Source organism: Artemia franciscana, chromosome 16 (genome assembly GCF_032884065.1).
Source record: "Artemia franciscana chromosome 16, ASM3288406v1, whole genome shotgun sequence".
Classification (NCBI taxonomy): Eukaryota; Metazoa; Arthropoda; class Branchiopoda; order Anostraca; family Artemiidae; genus Artemia; species Artemia franciscana.
In genome coordinates, this window is record NC_088878.1 from 8390334 (window position 1) to 8408790 (window position 18457).

Sequence of the window (18457 nt, forward strand, 5' to 3'; positions counted from 1 at the left end):
TGGTGGGATAGCATGAATTGCAAATTTCTCACGTGCATAGTTTTCTTAACTGATAGTAATTGCAGTTCATTTGAGGTGTCGTCTGGATAATCTAAGTCTAGGAGAGTCTTACCTTCCCATCTGATTCCATGCTCTTTGTTAGACTCTGCCGTGTTCCATAGGACAAAGTCTGTCTGAATAAAATATAAAAGGGGAAAAACACAACCCCGCTACCAACGTCATTTCCTCAAGAACTCGCTATCATTGTGGTAAGACGACAAAAAATAAATCCCTATTTGGCTACTTCAAAAATCGGGGATGCTAGTGAACACTGAAGTAGCCTGACTTTAAAATACCAATTATTAGCATTTGAGTCTTAGCGCGTTAAGATGCTGTTTGATGCCGTATTTATAAATGTATTTCTTAGAATTTTAACAAATCAGAATAATAATACTATTAATCTTTGGGTGAAACTTTTTCTTTTAATAGGTGGCACCATTTTAAAAGTGACAACATTCAACAATCAATTCTCCCCCGCACTCTTGGGGGGGGGCACCTATTAAAGAGCAAGGTTTCTGTTGCGAGCAACGTTGTTGTTTCTACTGTTTAACTTCCAAAGGGAGGGGTGGTCATAAAAAATTTAGGAGGGAACTTATTCTATTGGAAATAAAAACTTCTTGTTCCTTTTGTAATGGTCGAAAGAGATTAAAATAAAATAAGATGTAATTTTACATTAAACAAAACATTTTGTCATGATGTCATGCGGAATTCCTACTAAAAATAGTTGCTCGTTTTTTTACAGGGTTGAGAGCTTTGTCAGCAACTAATAGGATAAAGTTAGCATCTAAAAAAAATGTATCTCGTCGGTGGTCAATGGCTTTCTGGAGCCATTGGGGTATTCCAATGAAACATAATAATAATACCCTAATTCGGTCATGACTACTGCTTGTCCATGCCCCTTTTTCTCACATTTATCATGTTTCCAAAATGATTGCTTGTCTCTGAACCCTAGTTGCTCTTGCGGGATAAAATAGTTTCATTGTGACAGCAATGTCTTGGAGAGTACTCGGAATTTCGAGATCAAAGGGATAATACCTGTTCTCTCCTAATCGCAGATTTCTCCGATAATGACTGTCAGTGATTTTCTGAATTTATTCCTCATAACATCAGTGTTACATATGGCGTCAACTTTTATTTTGATAGAGGTAGTTCAAAAAGCGTTGTGTGACCTGTTTGTCACCTGTTTTATCCTATTGGGGAACATTTCCAGAAAATTTTGTCTGGAAACTGGGAACGTTTCCAGTTGTCTGGAGATATTATTCATTGTATTAGTTATGTGCATGAAATTTTTTTTAAATGCAAATTTTACATTTATTTTAGATAATTCTTAGATTTTTTAGATAATAATATCGATAAAGTTTTATCGTATAATATATTAATAGCAAAGCAGCAAAAACACACATGATTTCAAACTATAATCAGCTTACAGTTGTAAAGGTTAATATTTCAAATTTAACAAACAGCCTTAAATTATTATTCTATCCTCTTAACACACTTTTACTCCTCAATAACTCACTTGTGTAATTTCAGTGTTCCTAAATTTCCACATTTTGTGCATAGTACATGAAATCATAGTATGCATTTTTTTTGCTGCTTTTTTTTCGCACAAAATGCTCTAAGGAGAACTTGTAAAGACTTAGTGAGCAAATGCTTCAGTTGTGAGTCAGAAAACATCTCAATGCTGAAGTTTTCTACTATATCCTAAATGCCCTTAGCAAGTCGTTCAGGAGTGAAAACGCATTGATAGATCGGTATATTTCAAAGCCCAGGAAATATGTTTGCAGAAAAATGTGTACAAAACAAGGATATCACTAAAAAAAAACAAAAAAACTCAAAATACAAACTTAAAAATGCCTGTTCTAGAAAGAAAAAGTCTTAATCGCATAAACTGTCCCATCTTTTTAAGCATTTATCTCGGGTTATTTTGTTGGGTTTCTACTTTGAAGAATGACAAGAAGCAAATGAATCCCATGTAAAAATTTTCCCCTGGAATCAGAAAGCTCCGGGCAATCCTGGGGAAAATGGCCCCAAATCTTTTTCTTCCTCCATGCAGAAGGGACAAGCATACCTGTCTTCAGGAATCACGATATGTTTATCAAATATAATATGCCTGTTCTATATTGCAAGAAAATTTGCCGTTTGTTGTATCCACCGACATAAAACCTTACCTAATATATATACACTTCCCCTCCATAACCAGAATTAGCTAGATTATAGGGTTTTAATTCTGATGAATTGCCAATTGGCCACTGCCAATACTGAACTTTTGACCATCACGTTCTAAATCTGTAAGTAAATCACGAAGGCCAAGACCATCATTCCATGAATACGGCATTCCGACTCTTTGTAGTATTGATTTAATCTGAAATGTCCTTGAAGTTTTCGAACCATTCTTTAGCATCTCTTTCTGTGCCGTTCTAGCTAGTCTGTCTTCATTCAGTTTAATTAACTTAAACCAAAATCTAAGCATCAAAACAGACCTATTTAGCTTTAAAGAAAACAGACCCATGTCACCCTTCAGAATTTACGATTGAGCTGTCTGATGTAGTCAAAACACTCTATAATACTGAAGCAGGAGCAACTCCGATGGCTGAACCGCTTCTTCACCCCAAATCTGCTCCATATTCCATTGCTGGTAAAACTTTTCCGCTAAACATTCTTTTTTGTAATTTATGTTTTTAATTCCCATAATCGTCGAACTTCTAAAAAATTTGCTGACATGGTCACTTCCTCTATTAATCAACTCATTAACATGACTTTTAAAACCTCCATTATCCAGTGAAATAGATCCCAAATATTTTATTCTATTACATGCTTTCAGTTCCTCATTATTACATTTAAATTTATAATTTCCTTTTCCGTTCACTTCCCTTACTCTTTACAACATTCACCTTCAATTTTTTCATCTCCAATATTCCGCAATCAGACTCAGCTGCGTCTGAAAATCATGCGATGTTCTAGTGACCAGTACAAAATCATCCGCAAATAATAATAAGGGTAATTTTTGGGTTGCTAGACTCACTGTCGGAGCCCATATGAGGACATGACCTTCTAAAACAATGTGTTGTTCTCCCCCCCCCCTCCGTTTCCATTTATGGTAATTAATGTTTTTTATGATTTATTTTACAATTCATATTAATGCGATGCATTCAATAATCTCATGAAGGAATGCCAAGTAGCATAACAATTTCTCTCTTGTTTTTGCACTCGTTAATGTTTATTAATGGGGAAAAAAGAATGAGAGATATTCTCGACCTTAGCCATGAACAAGAAGACAAATCTTCTTGTATTTAGATAAGCATTATCTTCAGTAAGAACTTAGAAGTAACGTTGATTTTGGGCAAGGATAATGTGGGAGAATCATGAAGCGTTTCCCTCTCCAAGTTTGGGAGAAATTTCTAAAGATCGTTGAGGATTGGTAGTACCTTTTACACGACGGGACTGATTTTGCAGTTTCTAGTTAGAAAAAAAATTACGTTTCATTAATTTTATCAATGAAAGTGTTTACCTCAGAATTTATAATGAGTTAAGAATACTTTCACAATTCTTAACCCTAATTTCCTTTTCTTTCTGAAATCCTTTTTGGCAAAAAGGGGAAGCTTGTAACAGTAAATATCTTGTAAATTTAAAATCCCAACGCTCAGTTAAACCAACGAATTTTTTCTTTGGATGTTGCAAATTTGAATTAATTGTCTTTTTTCTTTAAAAAATCGGGATTACCGTGTGGCCTCGAACGCTTGCAGAAAACGCTACGCATATATAGCTCATGCGTGTTGATATTATAGTGATAAAATTCTCGCAATTTTCTTCTTCTACTTTTTTGGATTGTTATGGAAACGCTTTCGCATAATCTCATCGTCGGAATCAAACTCTGGGCCCTGCAGGGGCTTCCTGTAGCTGAGTATTAAATTCGGGTTTCGTGTTATCAAGCAAACATGAATCCCCCTACGTCACTACAGGACAGGTAGTTTTTAGCAGGCTTACTAATTTTTAACTATATAATTAAGTAATTTGTAATAAATAAGTAACTTCTGATTGAATTAATAGGTAATATCCTTACTGGCTTCCATCTCATTTGACGCATTTTTAAAAAATAATGCTCTTGGTAGGCATTATCTGATCTCAATTGTTTTTTTCTAGGTGTATTTTTCGTTTAGATTTAACAGATAATGGTAAAAAATAAAGAATGCTGACTATTAAATAACGAACTATGGACTGTAGGCAAATATGCTTGAAGATATTCTCAATTGAAAAGTTGAGAAAGTCTGAAAGGAGAACAAGCAAATTCGGTCCTTCGGGGCTTAAAATATATTTTTTTTTTTTTTTTTAAATTTTTTATCTTAAATTGCACGATGATAAAATTATGTATTATTGCTAAGGCTTAGTTTTGATCTCATAATAAATAAAAGATTGGGTTTTAAAAAAAAATATTATTCTGATAATCTCTAGCAGTTGAGTAGTTGGCCAAAAGAAGATTAAAAACTGCTGCTTCGTAATTCTGAAGTGAAAAAATACCGTCTGTTCTGTTTTTAAAAAAGCTGCGCTTCCATGCTTCTGGTCAATTCAGGCTTAATTTTGGTAATTTTTTCGGAGGGGCCTAGAGTTTTAAAGGGGGGTTTAAATTTGAATAATAAATGCGAGGATTTCAAGGAAACAAATTTTATAAATAATTGATTCCGAAGAGAAGGCACTGGCCTGAAAGGCTCCATACTCTATACAGGTCTGGTTTATCTCTAGTAAATAATTATTCCAAGTACCCAGATAAGTTGGGGGGTGGTATCTAGCATTTGAACTATCGCTTACTAAAAATATAGTAACATCTATGTGAATTGCAGATATTTTAAATAGTTGTCAGTTAAGATGTCCCAAAGTTGCTGCAATATATATAAGGTTCTACTAAAGCTACTAGAATATTTTTATTTTGAGTGTGACTATTAAAATATTTCATATTTTATTTCTGTGGCGTTTATCCAAAAGGGGATAAGTCACCTTTTATAAAGGTTTTATTGAAGCTATCAGAATGGTGTTTGTTTTGAGTGTGACTAATAGAGGATTTGCCAGTAAGAGGGTTTCAACAGATGGCATTTGATATGAACAGTTGTACGTTTTTCCTGCATGCCCTGTGTGTGAAGTGTTTTGCATTAGAACAGAAAGTACCAATGTCAATCTAGGGCTAAGATTCTAGATGACTTACGCAATTAGCCATGGTCCTAATTCTGTGACGTTTAGCCAAAAGGGGATAAGTCACCTTTTTGGCGAAAACGGGTTACAAAGACCAATCGATTTCTCTCTTCAAGATCTGCAATTTGGTCTAATCATTTGGGTAAAAAGTCAATCTTTTGCCGAGATATGTGAGGTTTATGTAAAATTTCTGAAAATCAGTATGCCAAAATGGGTTAAGTCCCGTTTCTTCTTAATCGTTTTATCCAAGTAGATTTGAGTAAATTCGATTCGTCATGGAAAATCAAGCTAAGTAGGTATTTCCCATTTCTTACCTTTCAATTTACTGCTTTGATGGAAACAGTTTAACACTAAATTGGCTCTCCTGAGAAATTTGAAAAGAATGACTTATCCCCTTTTGACTAAACGCCACAGAATTATAGTTCAAACCTTAATTACACTAGCAAAAAATAGGTTCTATCTTCTATTTGCTATTTAAATTGCTTGCGAAATCTGTTCTAACACGAGTGATCGGTATTTGGATGAACCGTATTAACGTCATTTCACGGAACTGTAAGGGGCTGGGGGGGGGGGGTATTTGTCAAAATCTATGGGAAGGGGTAATTTCTTTGTTTTTAATTTGTCAGTAAAATTATTTTATTGACAAATTAAAAGCTATTTTTGATGAAAATGCTAGAGTTTTTTTTCTCTGATTCCACGGGAAGAAATCCTCCCTCCTATCCCCCGCCTTCGATACTGCCTGTTAATGCCTTTCTCTTCTTTACTCCTTCTATTTACTGTCAATTTTACGTCTTTGCTTCATTTCCCTTTCTGGGATTTCTGCTTTTTAGAACAAATTTTCATGCATTCAATCAAAATCATTTTTTGTTCATTTAATTTCTATGAAAAAATACGAAAAATAAATTGTAGAATTGGTGCTTCGGTGATTTATTTCCAATCCTTTGGTAACTCGTGTCCAATGTCATTTTTATCAGACAACCTTTATAGATCATTTACCGACCTCGGAAAAATAGAAGAATCTTTTTCTTTTCTATTTTTTTTGTAGTAGTAGTAGTAGTAGTCTACTTATCAAATACACATCCAGAGACATTATGTTGATGTATTTTGAGGATTTTAGTTTGGTCTTTCGTCTTTCTCGTCTTCGTCGTTTTTCTTTTATCTCCGTTTCTTTTCGTTGCTTTCTTAACAAAGCAGTTAGTTTGAAGCAGAGCCGTCTCTTTTTTGTAGTAGTCTGCCTATGTTCATATATTTTGAGGATTTCAATTTGGTCTTTCGTCTTTTTCGTCTTCTTCGGTGTTCTTTTATTCGTTTCTTCTTCGTTGCTTTCTTAAAAAAGCAGTTAGTTTGAATCAGAGCCATCTCTGGGGGGGGGGGCAAGCGGGGAAGTTTCCCGGGGTTGTTGCTTGGGGGAAGGGATGTGGCTGGGGTATTGCCCATTTTGATTCAATTTTTCATTTTGATTTGGCTTTTTTCTTCTTCTTTTTTGTTCAGGATGAAGGCGCAGTAATCAAATTTTCCCTGGGCACCACCTACCATAGGAACGGCTCTGGTTTGAAGTCACAGATACAAAAAAAAAAAATCGTTGCATGATTTGCCCAAATCTAACCCTTAGTGAAGGTGAATCATGGGACTTTCGCTGGGAAATAATTTTCTGCAATTTTTCTTTCAGGAGAGAATACATTTATACGGAGCATCACTTGCGCTTTGCTTTTGTTCAAATCTCAAGATCTATTGAAAGGAACAATCACTCTTACAAGGCGCCATGGCTTAGTTGGTTAAAGCGCCTGCCTAGTAAGCAGGAGATCATGGGTTCGAATCCCATTGGTGCCTTTAATTTTTATAATTTTTTTTTAAAGGATATCACATTAAGTGATTATAGAAGACCGCCGAATAGGCAATTCATATTTGAATACTCAGTTCTAGGAACTGTGGTAAAAATTTTATTGTACTGAGTAGCAGTACTACTGTTATCAAAACTACTATCCAGGAATATATTGTTTTGTTAGAGATGCTGGATTAACCAATTTTTTATTTTTAATAAAAAACTTGCATCCTGATTTTGAACTCCTTGGCCGCTTGACTTTGAGATTTTAAGCCCCCTCTTTTTACTATTTGTGCATAGGCTTGTGCACTTTTGTTTGACAACTAATCAAACCGAAAAAAATAACTATTTTAAATTAAATCTTGTTTTAAAAAGTTAATTTCCCATAAGTTTTGATAGTGACAAGTGATGACCATAACTGACTATTTCAGAAATGGATTGAGCTAAGAGCCAGATTTCGGATCATCTGGTTCTGAATGTTTAAAAGCCCCTCTAAGATGACTTAAAGCACCTTGGTCCCTTGACTTTGCAAGTAAGATCCTCACCTGTTTTCTTTCTGAGCGTATTCTTACACGGCTTTTTTATAACTACGAACTTCAATGGACGAATTATTGATTTCAAAGCAAATGACAGTTTGCGAACTTTCGTCAAAAATAGAATGATTGCCGTAATTGATGACTTGCCCACTTGCCATAACTGATCACGGCAAGTGGTTGCGCCACTATGAAAAATAGTATTATCTTCAGATGTGAGTACATTCAGAGAATCAATAGTGTAATCACTAGACTTCATACGTCCGAAAACCCTATGTTTTGAGGTTTAGCTCCTTGGCCTCGTGATTTAGCAAAATAATGCCACTGTCTTTTTCAATTAATATCAAACTGGTCTTGGTAAAGAACTGTAAGTAAGAAGCAACTCAGCCCAATACTCGTATCGAACCAATGGACATAGAAGAGCAAAAGAGACCTCATTCGAACGGAAATCAAAAGTTCTACTGCCCTTTATAAGTGACTGAAAATATTAGAGGGCAACTAGCCCCCTTTCCATGCCCATTTTCAACAAAGACATCTGATCAAAATTTTTAAATAGCCATTGGACTCAGTATAGTTGATATGTCCAACAGCTATGCTTTTGGTGATGAAATGACCCTCCATAGTCCCTGGGGAAAGAGCTGTAAGCTACACATTTTGCCCTTGTTATTAACATATAGTATTTATTTTGGGGAATATGCGAAAATTTATCGGGTTGATTATCCGCCTGGGGGGCATTTTCCAAGAGGAAAAGTTTCCGAAGTAGTTTTCCAGGAGAAACGTTACACGGATGGGGGAAAGGGAGAGGGGATGTCCCGGCATGACTTGAAAAGTGTTCAGGAATTAATTGAAAAAAAAAATCAAATTTCTTCAACTGAAAGTAAGGAGCAACATTAAAATTTAAAAGAAACAGAAATTGTTCCGTAAATGAGAGGGTTCTCCCCTCCTCAATACCTTTGTCTTTTTGTTAAAGCTTGACTTTTTGTCCCAATTCTTTAAAAACAACCCCTGGAGCACAAGGGGCATTTAATTTTGACATAAAGTTTGACTTTTTGTTCTGATTCTTTAGGAAAGACTACTCAAAAGACGAGGGCCGTTGAATTTGACTGATAGTGTTTTTAAAGAACTCTAAGACTTCTGCGTAAAGAGCAGGGTCTGAGGAACGGTTAGCCTCCCCTCCTCCCCCCTCACATACAGAATAATATCTGTTCGTTTTAAGTTTTAATGGTACTCCTTACTTTCAGTTGAAAATGCTGTTTTTATTTTTATTTACTTACGATTTTTAAGCAGCCTGGTTTGGCTATAAACGAAATTATCTTGTCTTGTTATTTCACATTCTATTGTTTTTTGCTTTTGGCTTTGGCCGATTGTTTCGCATCGAAGAGCAACGCAATATTAAGGGAAATAATCAAATAAAATGTATAATATTAAATAGAAATTAAAGCAATATTATTTCAAAATAGAAAATCGTTGATGTAACGTCTAAAGGTTGTATCTGACATTTTGAACTCCCTGAGATAATTGCTAAAAAAAAAACGTTCGCTAATCTGTGTTCAAAGGGAATTCAAAACATTGATAAATATGTGAATTAATCTTTGGAAAGCCGAGCCAAAAAGCCACATTTCTACACAAAACTTACTATTGAATTAAGTTAATGATTGTCGATCATAAAAAAGACAATTATAAGCTGCCATTTTTCAGAAATACCTTGGGTTTTTGCGGTACTGGTTCCATATCATGCAACTAATGTCTCTATTGCTGGTTAAACCAGGCTATTCCTCAAGGGGCCGCTTTTGGTGACAAATCCATTCCTACATGTCCAGATTCGTACGATTTAATTAATATTTTCCTGTATTTTTCGTTAACTAAGCGGCGTTTAGATGTTTCCCAAATGCTTTTCATCCATCCCCTCCAAAGTGTGAGAACCCGAAATATATCTCGCTTGCCAACAGTTTTATATTTTGTACTATAAATTATAGATTACTATATGTTGCTGTACGCTATTTAGGTGCAAAAAATTGAGTATAAGTTACGCCAAAACTAAATTTTGTAGAGCTTGTGCGTTTATAGACGAATTCACCACCATGTGACAGTAACTGTGAGTTATATATATATATATATATATATATATATATATATATATATATATATATATATATATATATATATATATATATATATATATATATATATATATATTGTTTCTCGATGCTACAGGGTGGCAAAATTCCGCACTTTGCTGTGGGACGGTCTTTTTGTTTCTTGAAAGACCACTAAAATCTCAAACCACGTTTGAATAAGCCCTCCAGATACTCTACGACCATTGATCCGATACTATCACCTATTGAAAGGATAACATAAAAGTAATTTTCTCGGGAAAATTGCAAGATTTCTCGTTTCTGTATAAAATTACTTGAAACCTATATTATATGTTTTTTCTACATGCAATTCAATTATGCAATCTCCATCAAGACTGCCCTCTTTTTTCTTGAGTTGTCTTCTTTTTTTAAAATTACACAAACTTTCTGCTAATAACTTCTAGTAGGATGCAATTTCACATATTGGGAATCCCCATGAAAAGCTGATTCTTGTGATGTATCAATTGCCATAAAATGACCTGTTTAGAGTTTAACTTCAAGTCAAATCAGTAAGTCACTTGCTATTGCTACAGACTTTGACTTAGCGTTTGACTTGCTATTGCTCATTAACTGCAATTCGTAACCACGAACTGTATATTGTATAAACCTTATTCATTTTACTTCAGTTCACCAGTCTCTAGCTCCTCTGATCAAAATGAGTGTCAATTCAAAATTGTGTCAATTCGAATCCCAGTGTACCCAATTCTTCAGTTTGGGACGGGGGTCAGTGGCGGTACTCTGTAAGCTTAGCCAGAGTCGACCCAGCTCTAAATGGGTACCTGGAGAAATCTGGGGAAGGTAAACAGGAAGGGCGTGCGAAAGCACAGGATGGCTGGCCCCCAACCCCCCATTGCACTTCCTGGCTGAAGGGCCAAGAAACGGAGATCAGCACCGCCGGTACGGACTGTAAAGTCTAATACCGTATCCTTTACCCCTTTACCCATTCATTCATTCAATGTGTTCATTTCTCACTTTTAAATTTTGCAGAACTTCTCAGAGTAAAAGTATTATTCCAAACACATTGAATTGTCAACTTCAGGTAATTTTCAATTGCCTACTTTTAGCAAAAAAGTAAATTTTTCAATTTATTTCATAACTTCTATTTCTATCAGTTTATCTCCACTAAGGTACTTGAACAAAACTTTCAAGTCTATTAAAAATATTTTCCTCTTTTAAGGGACGAGCTATCAAAATTTATGGAAACACGTGGTGCAACCCCTCCGGGCATATTAACTTTGACGACTGGGTTAAGTAGACCTTTTAGAAGATTAGAGCGATATGCTACTCACTTACAGGAGTTGGAGAAACACCTAGAAGAGAGTTACCCGGATAGGGGAGACACTCAGAGATCCGCCGTTGTGTATACTGACCTAGCTGTAAGTTTTTTTCTTTTTATATGTTTCTTCTTAATATGGATGTAGACAAAGAGTATTGGGAACTATAAGACTGTAAACTGGCGCAAGTGTAAGAAAAAATCAGCAATGCCACCTAGTGTTTGGCGTTTCTTGGCATACCTTCGAAACTTCTCAATTGTGTTTTTTTAGAAAAGGAGATTGGACGCTTATTAGTACCCTAATTTTGCCAATTAGACTAATTTTACTTTACTATTACACAAAAAAAATGCCAAGAAACACCACAAGCTGGATGGCTTTGGTGAGTTTTTTTTACACTAGCTCCAGTTTCCACTCTTGTGAGATGCCCATGCTATGTAAATATAGGTGTAAAATGCCTGAAATATTTTGCTTTAAGAAGACAGGTTTTTAAAATATATTCAATGGTACATTGCGGTAGGATGGTGACATAGGTGTTCCCAGTCCTACCTGATAGGCAAAGGGAGAGACTATGAGGATTTTACCAGAAATTCCTTATATTGGCTGTATCTGCAGAAACTATAACACTGCTATGTGCCGACTTCAATTGTTATAATACTAACAGGAGTAAACAAAAATCGGTTTGGGAAACCTGTGACTTTAAAGGGAAAATTTTTACCTTTGACCCACCCAAGACGTTAGCTGGTTGCTTTTTCTACGTTTTACGTATTTCCACCACGTGTCACATTTCACATTCGCTAACTAAATTATTTTCACAAAAGATTTTCAAGAAACAGTTCACAGGTAGATGAATGCTAGGTAGTCTTACCTAACTTCATCTGGACAAAAATTACTTTCTCTTTCCCTGAGGTAATAGGGATTTTCTTTGTCAACTTTAACTCTTTCCACTCAAATGATGGGACATCTATTCAGGCTAGAATTTGAAAAAGCTTAGAGCTTCCATTGATTCTGAGGCTCCTCTTGGTGACATCCGATTTTATATTGAAAAAAGGTTAACTTACTTTGGGGTCTTTGTTCGTAACCCTAACCATCCAAAGGAGTTGAGAGAGCTGCTGGAGCTGGAAATATGGCTTTAACTAGGCGCATAACCATCGGTAGTATTCTTTTGCTCTCTCACGCCATCAATCCTAGACCACTAATCAACAGCGATATGACATTTCTCATTTTGGAGATGCAGCGTTCCTCAATCGAATTCTGGAAATTGGGGAAGTTGGACAATAGCTAAAATATGGTTGCACTATCCTGTTTCTATAGTGCTTTCTCTATCCTGTTTCATCCTCTTCATCTGCCAGTCTTGCACCTGTCTTTGTCAAACCAACCGGGGTTAGTGTATAGAACATGAATTTGAGTTCGAATTCAGAAAAAAATAATTAGATACAAACACATAAATAAATGAAGGTTTCCTGAATCTAGTTCTGGGAACTGGGGCTGTTGGACAATATCTAAATATGCTTGCACTATCCCATGTCTATAGTTCTCTCGGTATCCTGTTTTACCCTCTTCATTTGCAAGTCTTCAGCTGTCTTTGTCAAACCAACCAATGAATTTGAGTTCGGATTCATGAAAAAAAAAAAAAAAAATCAGATACAAATATATAAAGATGATAGATAGATATCCAAGCAAATCTCAGAAGGCTCATTATCTCAAGAACTGAGGTAAAAAATATATAAATCATGAAAAATAGAAAAAAAATGTATTTATCTCAAATGCTCATTAGTTACAATAAATGAGATCGTTTTAGGCAGTTCTTTAAGGAGCCGAAAGTATAGGAATTCTGAGTCCCAGCAGAAACAGTTTCAAATCCGCATCAACGATCCTTAAAACCTTTTTAAATACCGTTGGGATGGAGAGCACCACTATATCGTCGTCATTTTGAACCCTGTACGGGCTTGTATCGCTCTACATCTGGAGCATTCTAGAGAACATGGTGGAAGTAAGTGACAGCAAGAGCCCGGCCGCCTTGGTGTGGGAAAACCAGTACTTTATTTAGGTCAAGGAGCAGACAGGCACCTCCGAGAGAAAAATTGAATTCGAACTGTAAGTTAGCGTAGCCGCTGTGGAAACCTAGGAAATTGCCAAAACGCTCCAATTTGCTGTATTATCGTTCTGGTAACTTCTCACTTAAATCATGCTGTCAATCTGTCAGGGTTCCATAAACTTCCTATTCGGCTAATACTTATTATGCCCCCTGCAATAGATTGTTTACGCTCGTGCTATCAACTAAGGTTCCCTTATGAATAGATCCCAAATCTAGTGCATTTATCTGCCAAGTTTTTGCTCCAATGTGCACGTGAATTAAACCTTTTTAGATGATTTTTAGATTGTTTTTAGAGGATTTGTCATTCAAATGTAAATCATTCTGGTCGACTGTAAGTCTTCTTTTTTCTGATAAATTCACAGAACTGTAAAGTTTGGTAAATTGACAGAACTAGTATATTTTCCGGGGCCAATTTATATAGATTTTCGGGTCCAAAGTCTTGCAAATTCTCTTAGGGAAGCTCCGTTAGAATCTCTGATCCAATGTCCGGTAGTTTTTCTGGGCAAAATATTGGTAGTTTCCCACTGTATTAGTTCATGTATTCTTTCGGTGAATTTCTGGTAGACTTTCCGAACTAAATTTCCGTATATTCCTTTGCTAAATTTGGTAGATTCTCTTTTCAAAATTTGTAAATTCTTTTTTCACATTTCTGAGCGAAACTCTGACAAAGTCACTGTAGATTCTGACAAATAAGCGAGTTTTCTGACAGATCCATGTTTAATAGTCTGGTAGATTCACTAAAAATTGCAAATGTCGGGTATATTTAACACACAGCTATTTCAGACGAGATTTGCCAACTTGCTAGGGGGGGGATTCTGCACTAAAATTATAAACTACGAGCAGAAACCTAATATGATCTGAATTTTCTCAATTCTCATCGCAATCGGTTTGTGAAATACTGAATTCTCGGTTCTTTTAAAAGTTTGCTGCACATTTAATTTAAAAAATCAAATTAAATTGAAAAAAAATAAAAAAAGACATTTGACTTCAATTCCAAAAAGAATGACCAAAATTTGTGAGTATTTTCACTATTGCACAAACAGGATTCTTTTAATGAAACGCAAAATAATTTTTCTGACCCAAAGAGTAAATTTTTCATTTTTGATCTGGAGCAAAAGAGAAGCGATTGTGAAGGGAGAAAGAAGCCGAAATATGAATCTAGTTGTAGGTTGATAATGGTAAAAAATGGTTTGTCTGTTAATTTTTGTTTTAATTAATTTAATCACAAAAGTTGATTGCTAACTTCATGTGCTGTAGATTCTTGGTTCGGACTAAGGGTAATCGCATGATGAAAATAAAAAAAAACCTTTCCACGGGATGCCTTAAAAATTGTTATCTGCATATTTTTTTTAATTTCATTTTTTTTAAATGAAAGGCTTAGCGGCTTTCTCAGTGAATGGTTGATAAATAACAGTCGCTGTTTTCTATCTTTTTGATCTAATATTTACAGTCTATTATATTTATTACAGAAATAGTCAGTCAGGGCATTGGATTATTGCCTGTTTATTTTATAATATTTCTTAAAATTCTTGTCTATTGAAAATAGTGCAGTGCTCATATTAGCGCCAGTCTAGGTCCTTAAGGTTCACACTAGCTTCTGTTATGCAAGAAACCTTTAACCTGTGCGAGGGACTACACCTTAAACTTAGGGATTGGAAGTTTTCGGATTTTTATAATGGATGGTTCAATAGAAGTACCACTGGAAAAAGAAAATTAAAGGAATGCCCAAAAAAGAAGGAATTTTGCTAAATCATTAGTTAATAGTTAACTATTATTTTAGCTAACGGCTAATATATTTAAATTATTGTTTGTACCAAATTAGTCCAAATTTGATGAATAGTTTGGCTGTGCAATATGGGCGCAAGCAAAGGGGGGCAGGGGGCAATTGTCCCCTGGAAATTTGGGACTACAAAGTAATTATAAGGAAACCAAAGGAAAGAGAGCAGAATAGGGAAAAACCATGGGAAAAAAGTGTGTTTTCGGCTGCCTGGCAATACCTTCTGACCCTTAATAAGGAAAATATAAGTTCCAATTCGATTCCAGTTTTCCACAAACATTTTTCCTATATGATGTGGTTGGATAAACGAAAGTTCTTCGTAGTAATGAATGATAAGTAAATAACGATCCTTGCCAATATTAAATAAAAAAAAAAGTTTTTTTTTACTGAAAGCAAGGTGCGACATTAAAACTTAAAACGAACAGAAATTACTCCGTATATGAAAGGGGCTGTTCCCTCCTCAACACCCCACTCTTTACGCTAAAGTTTTGCTATTTCTCTCAACTCTACTTTTCAAAACAGTAAAATAGTATTAACGTTTTTGAGGCATAGAACGACTGGTGTTCTTTGTATTGAATACCCGCCATATTTCCCGCTGAATTATGGCACTGACCTTATGGATAAACTTCCCTCCGACCTAAATTTTGGTTTTATGACTCAGTTGGGTAGTTATTTCACAGGAGACCACAGAACTACATTTATTTTTTGTTTATTTTTTTCTAAGTATAATCGTTGCCTTATTCAAATAGAAAAATAAATTAATTCAAAATAAACTTATTGAGTTTACTCAGTACAGAAAACTGTAGAATAGCAGTTTTAAAATCTTAGAGTCTCGCTGAAAAAAATTATTAACCCGGTTGATGAAAAATACACGCATTATTTTCTTCTTTTTTTTCTCTCTCATGCTATCACTAAGAAAATACTAAAAATAAAACTATATAAATAAATATAACTATAATAAAATAAAAAAAAATTAGTGCAACCGGGATATTTTGTTTAGTAATATGATATGTGTTTATAATATATAATAACTGTTTATAATAAGTTGTGTTTGATCTCACTTTCCGAAAAAACATCTAAATTTTTATTTAGGTTTTTATCTATTTTGAATTATCTAATTTAGATTTTAAATTTTGAATCTTAATTTTTTATTTGAAGATAATTCAATCTTAATAAGAACGACCTTCGTATGCAGTTTTTGGTAGTACCGGGAGCTTAATAATAATAATAAAAAATATGAGTCAAAATCAACTGAGAATTAGCTAGAGATATATGATATCAGGGCTAGATCCAGTTTTTTTTTTTTTTTTTTTTTTTTTTTTTTTTTTTTTTTTTTGACAAGGGGGCTACCAAAAGAAACTTTACAAATCGAAACAAAATTCACATGCTTTTTTGAAATGCGAAGCCTGTAATAATAAAAGAAAAGAAAAATAACTAGTGCAACCCTCCCCCCTGTTTAACTATTCTATATTCATCAGCATTATAAAGAAGAGTAAAAATAATAAATCAATTGCTGCTGTTAGACTGAAATGAGAAGGCTATCACTGAATTCTCTAGTAATCAGTTTTGTGAAATTCATTAATTTGTTGTATTCGTTTCTCTTTCCTTTTTTTCTACTTCGAACTTGGTTGCTAATCTATTGAGTAGCTTTTCCCTAAACTGTTTCAGAAATTCTGACTTTCCGTGTCAGAATTTTACAATTACGTTTTTCTCTCTTTTACCAAAGATATATTTTGCTAAAAGACGTTTGATAAAGTTAGGAGCAATTAATAAATTCTTTCTAAACAAATATGGTGAACTATTAAAGAGTGACTTAAACTCTGTGAAAGTTACTGTCTGAGTCGCCCCTAAATTAATCTGAAATAATGATTAATTAATTAAAAAGAAATTAAAAATGCCATTGATTTTACGATTGTTATTGACAAACGGAGATTTGAAAAACAAAGCTTTCGATCTAACCTTTAGGACAAGGAAAAAGGGTATTTACGTATTATGCCGATAACACTCAATAAGTGAAGTCCAGTTAATTCTAATGAAATATACCAAAATATAATGAAAAAATATAGTAATACAAATAATAATAATAAACATACTTATGGAAAATACAACAGATGATTATAGAAAGTAGGCCGTACAAAACGCATTATAGTAAATATCTAACGTAACTAACTTTATATATTTAATATTTACTTAAAATGTGTCTGCATAGTAGTTTATCTCACTCGGGCTAAGCTAATTATATCCGAGTGCAGACAGAGAAACCAATTTTTACTACAGATCAAGAAACAGTGCGGTTGGTATAATACGTAAGTACCGGAAAAAGCGATGCCGATGTCTAAAAATTTACAATTCTAATTATTCTTAGTTTTTTCAAAAGGAGATATACCTCCTACTATTACTAACAATCCATTACAGCACCGATTTCAAAAATATACTTTTGTTTATTTTTTTAATTTTTTTTTTTTTCTAGAAATTATGTGCAGCAACACGGAAGGAGCGAGAATTAGCTTTGGAGGTTCTTAGCGGAAATGTACGAGACTGGGTTGGTGAAAATCCTTCCGCTCTGGGCGATATCATTCACCTGGGTATGGCGACGATTCAACCAAACAACCTTGAGCGATATTTTGTCCTTTTCCCAGCTCAGCTGATTATATTGACGACCTCTCCAAGACTTTCGGCATTTGTTTTTGATGTAAGTGTAACTTCTTTGCTTTTATTTACCCCCCCCCCCTCCTTAGTAAATCTGGCCTGTGTGAGCTAGGTTGTAATATGAGTCGAAATTTGCTTGTCGAATTTCATGTTGGTCCATGAAAATATGTTTTCATGCGGGTGATTTCGATTTTGTACTAAGAATCAGGAAAATTCAGTAAAGAAATTTAAAATGTATATTTCGCGATCCTCGTAAGTTCGAATTAGGCAGATTAAGAGATAACGACCGGAAATCCTTTGAATTTTACGTGGCCATTCTTATTGAAGAAGAGAGCAAATTCCCAAGTCTTTGGTTCGAATTTGGCTCACTTCTAAAAATGTGGTTTTCTGACCAGTAAAATTTCGTTTTTAAATAAATAAATGCTTCTTTGGTTATATCCGCGGGTGAAAAAAAAGCTATTGTGCTCTTATTTTTATGAGTTACCAAATTATGGGTTTTTTCTTGGGGGGGGGGGTGTCAAGAAAATGTACTTTGGATCAGACGGACCTGCTAGATTTGCTTAAATGGTGTTCCTTTGTCGTTGTCTCTTGGCATGACCTACTGTCCTCTCTCCGAACGTAGTTTTAATTATTCATGAAGAAATTGATTATCATATAACAAAAAAGTTATTGGTTTTTGAAAATCCTTAGCGATGTCGACATAAATGGCTGTATATTGAAATCAAAATGAGATGTCGAACATAAAAAATTGTGTCAGTATTTTTTGTAGTGAACATTTTTGTATACAGTTCTGTATACAAAGTTGAAATAACTACTACTTATGTCATAAACCAGTTATAGTGTTAAGCTGTTAAGTATTGTGTTAAGTTAAGCAGTTAATTGTGTTAAGTTAAGTTAAGTTAATGTAGTGTTAAGTGTTGAAACCAGAATTTTGGTAAAGATGTCTCCTGAA

At 34.5% G+C, this 18457-nt stretch overlaps 1 protein-coding gene and 1 non-coding gene across 4 annotated transcripts in view; both read left to right on the forward strand.

The window, feature by feature from the left end:
* Window positions 1-18457, forward strand: part of LOC136037011 (rho guanine nucleotide exchange factor 7-like) — a 74886-nt gene that overhangs the window by 21507 nt on the left and 34922 nt on the right. For all 3 annotated transcript variants that reach the window (XR_010619850.1, XM_065719425.1, XM_065719426.1), the window contains exons 5-6: window positions 10888-11086; window positions 17327-17548. Coding sequence is in view for 2 of the 3 variants with exons in the window: in XM_065719425.1 (XP_065575497.1) it covers window positions 10888-11086; window positions 17327-17548 (421 nt within the window). In the remaining variant the exon portion in view is untranslated. The remainder of the gene's footprint in view (window positions 1-10887; window positions 11087-17326; window positions 17549-18457) is intronic.
* On the forward strand, window positions 6977-7050 carry Trnat-agu (transfer RNA threonine (anticodon AGU)). The gene has a single exon. It is a non-coding gene; the product is annotated as a tRNA-Thr (tRNA).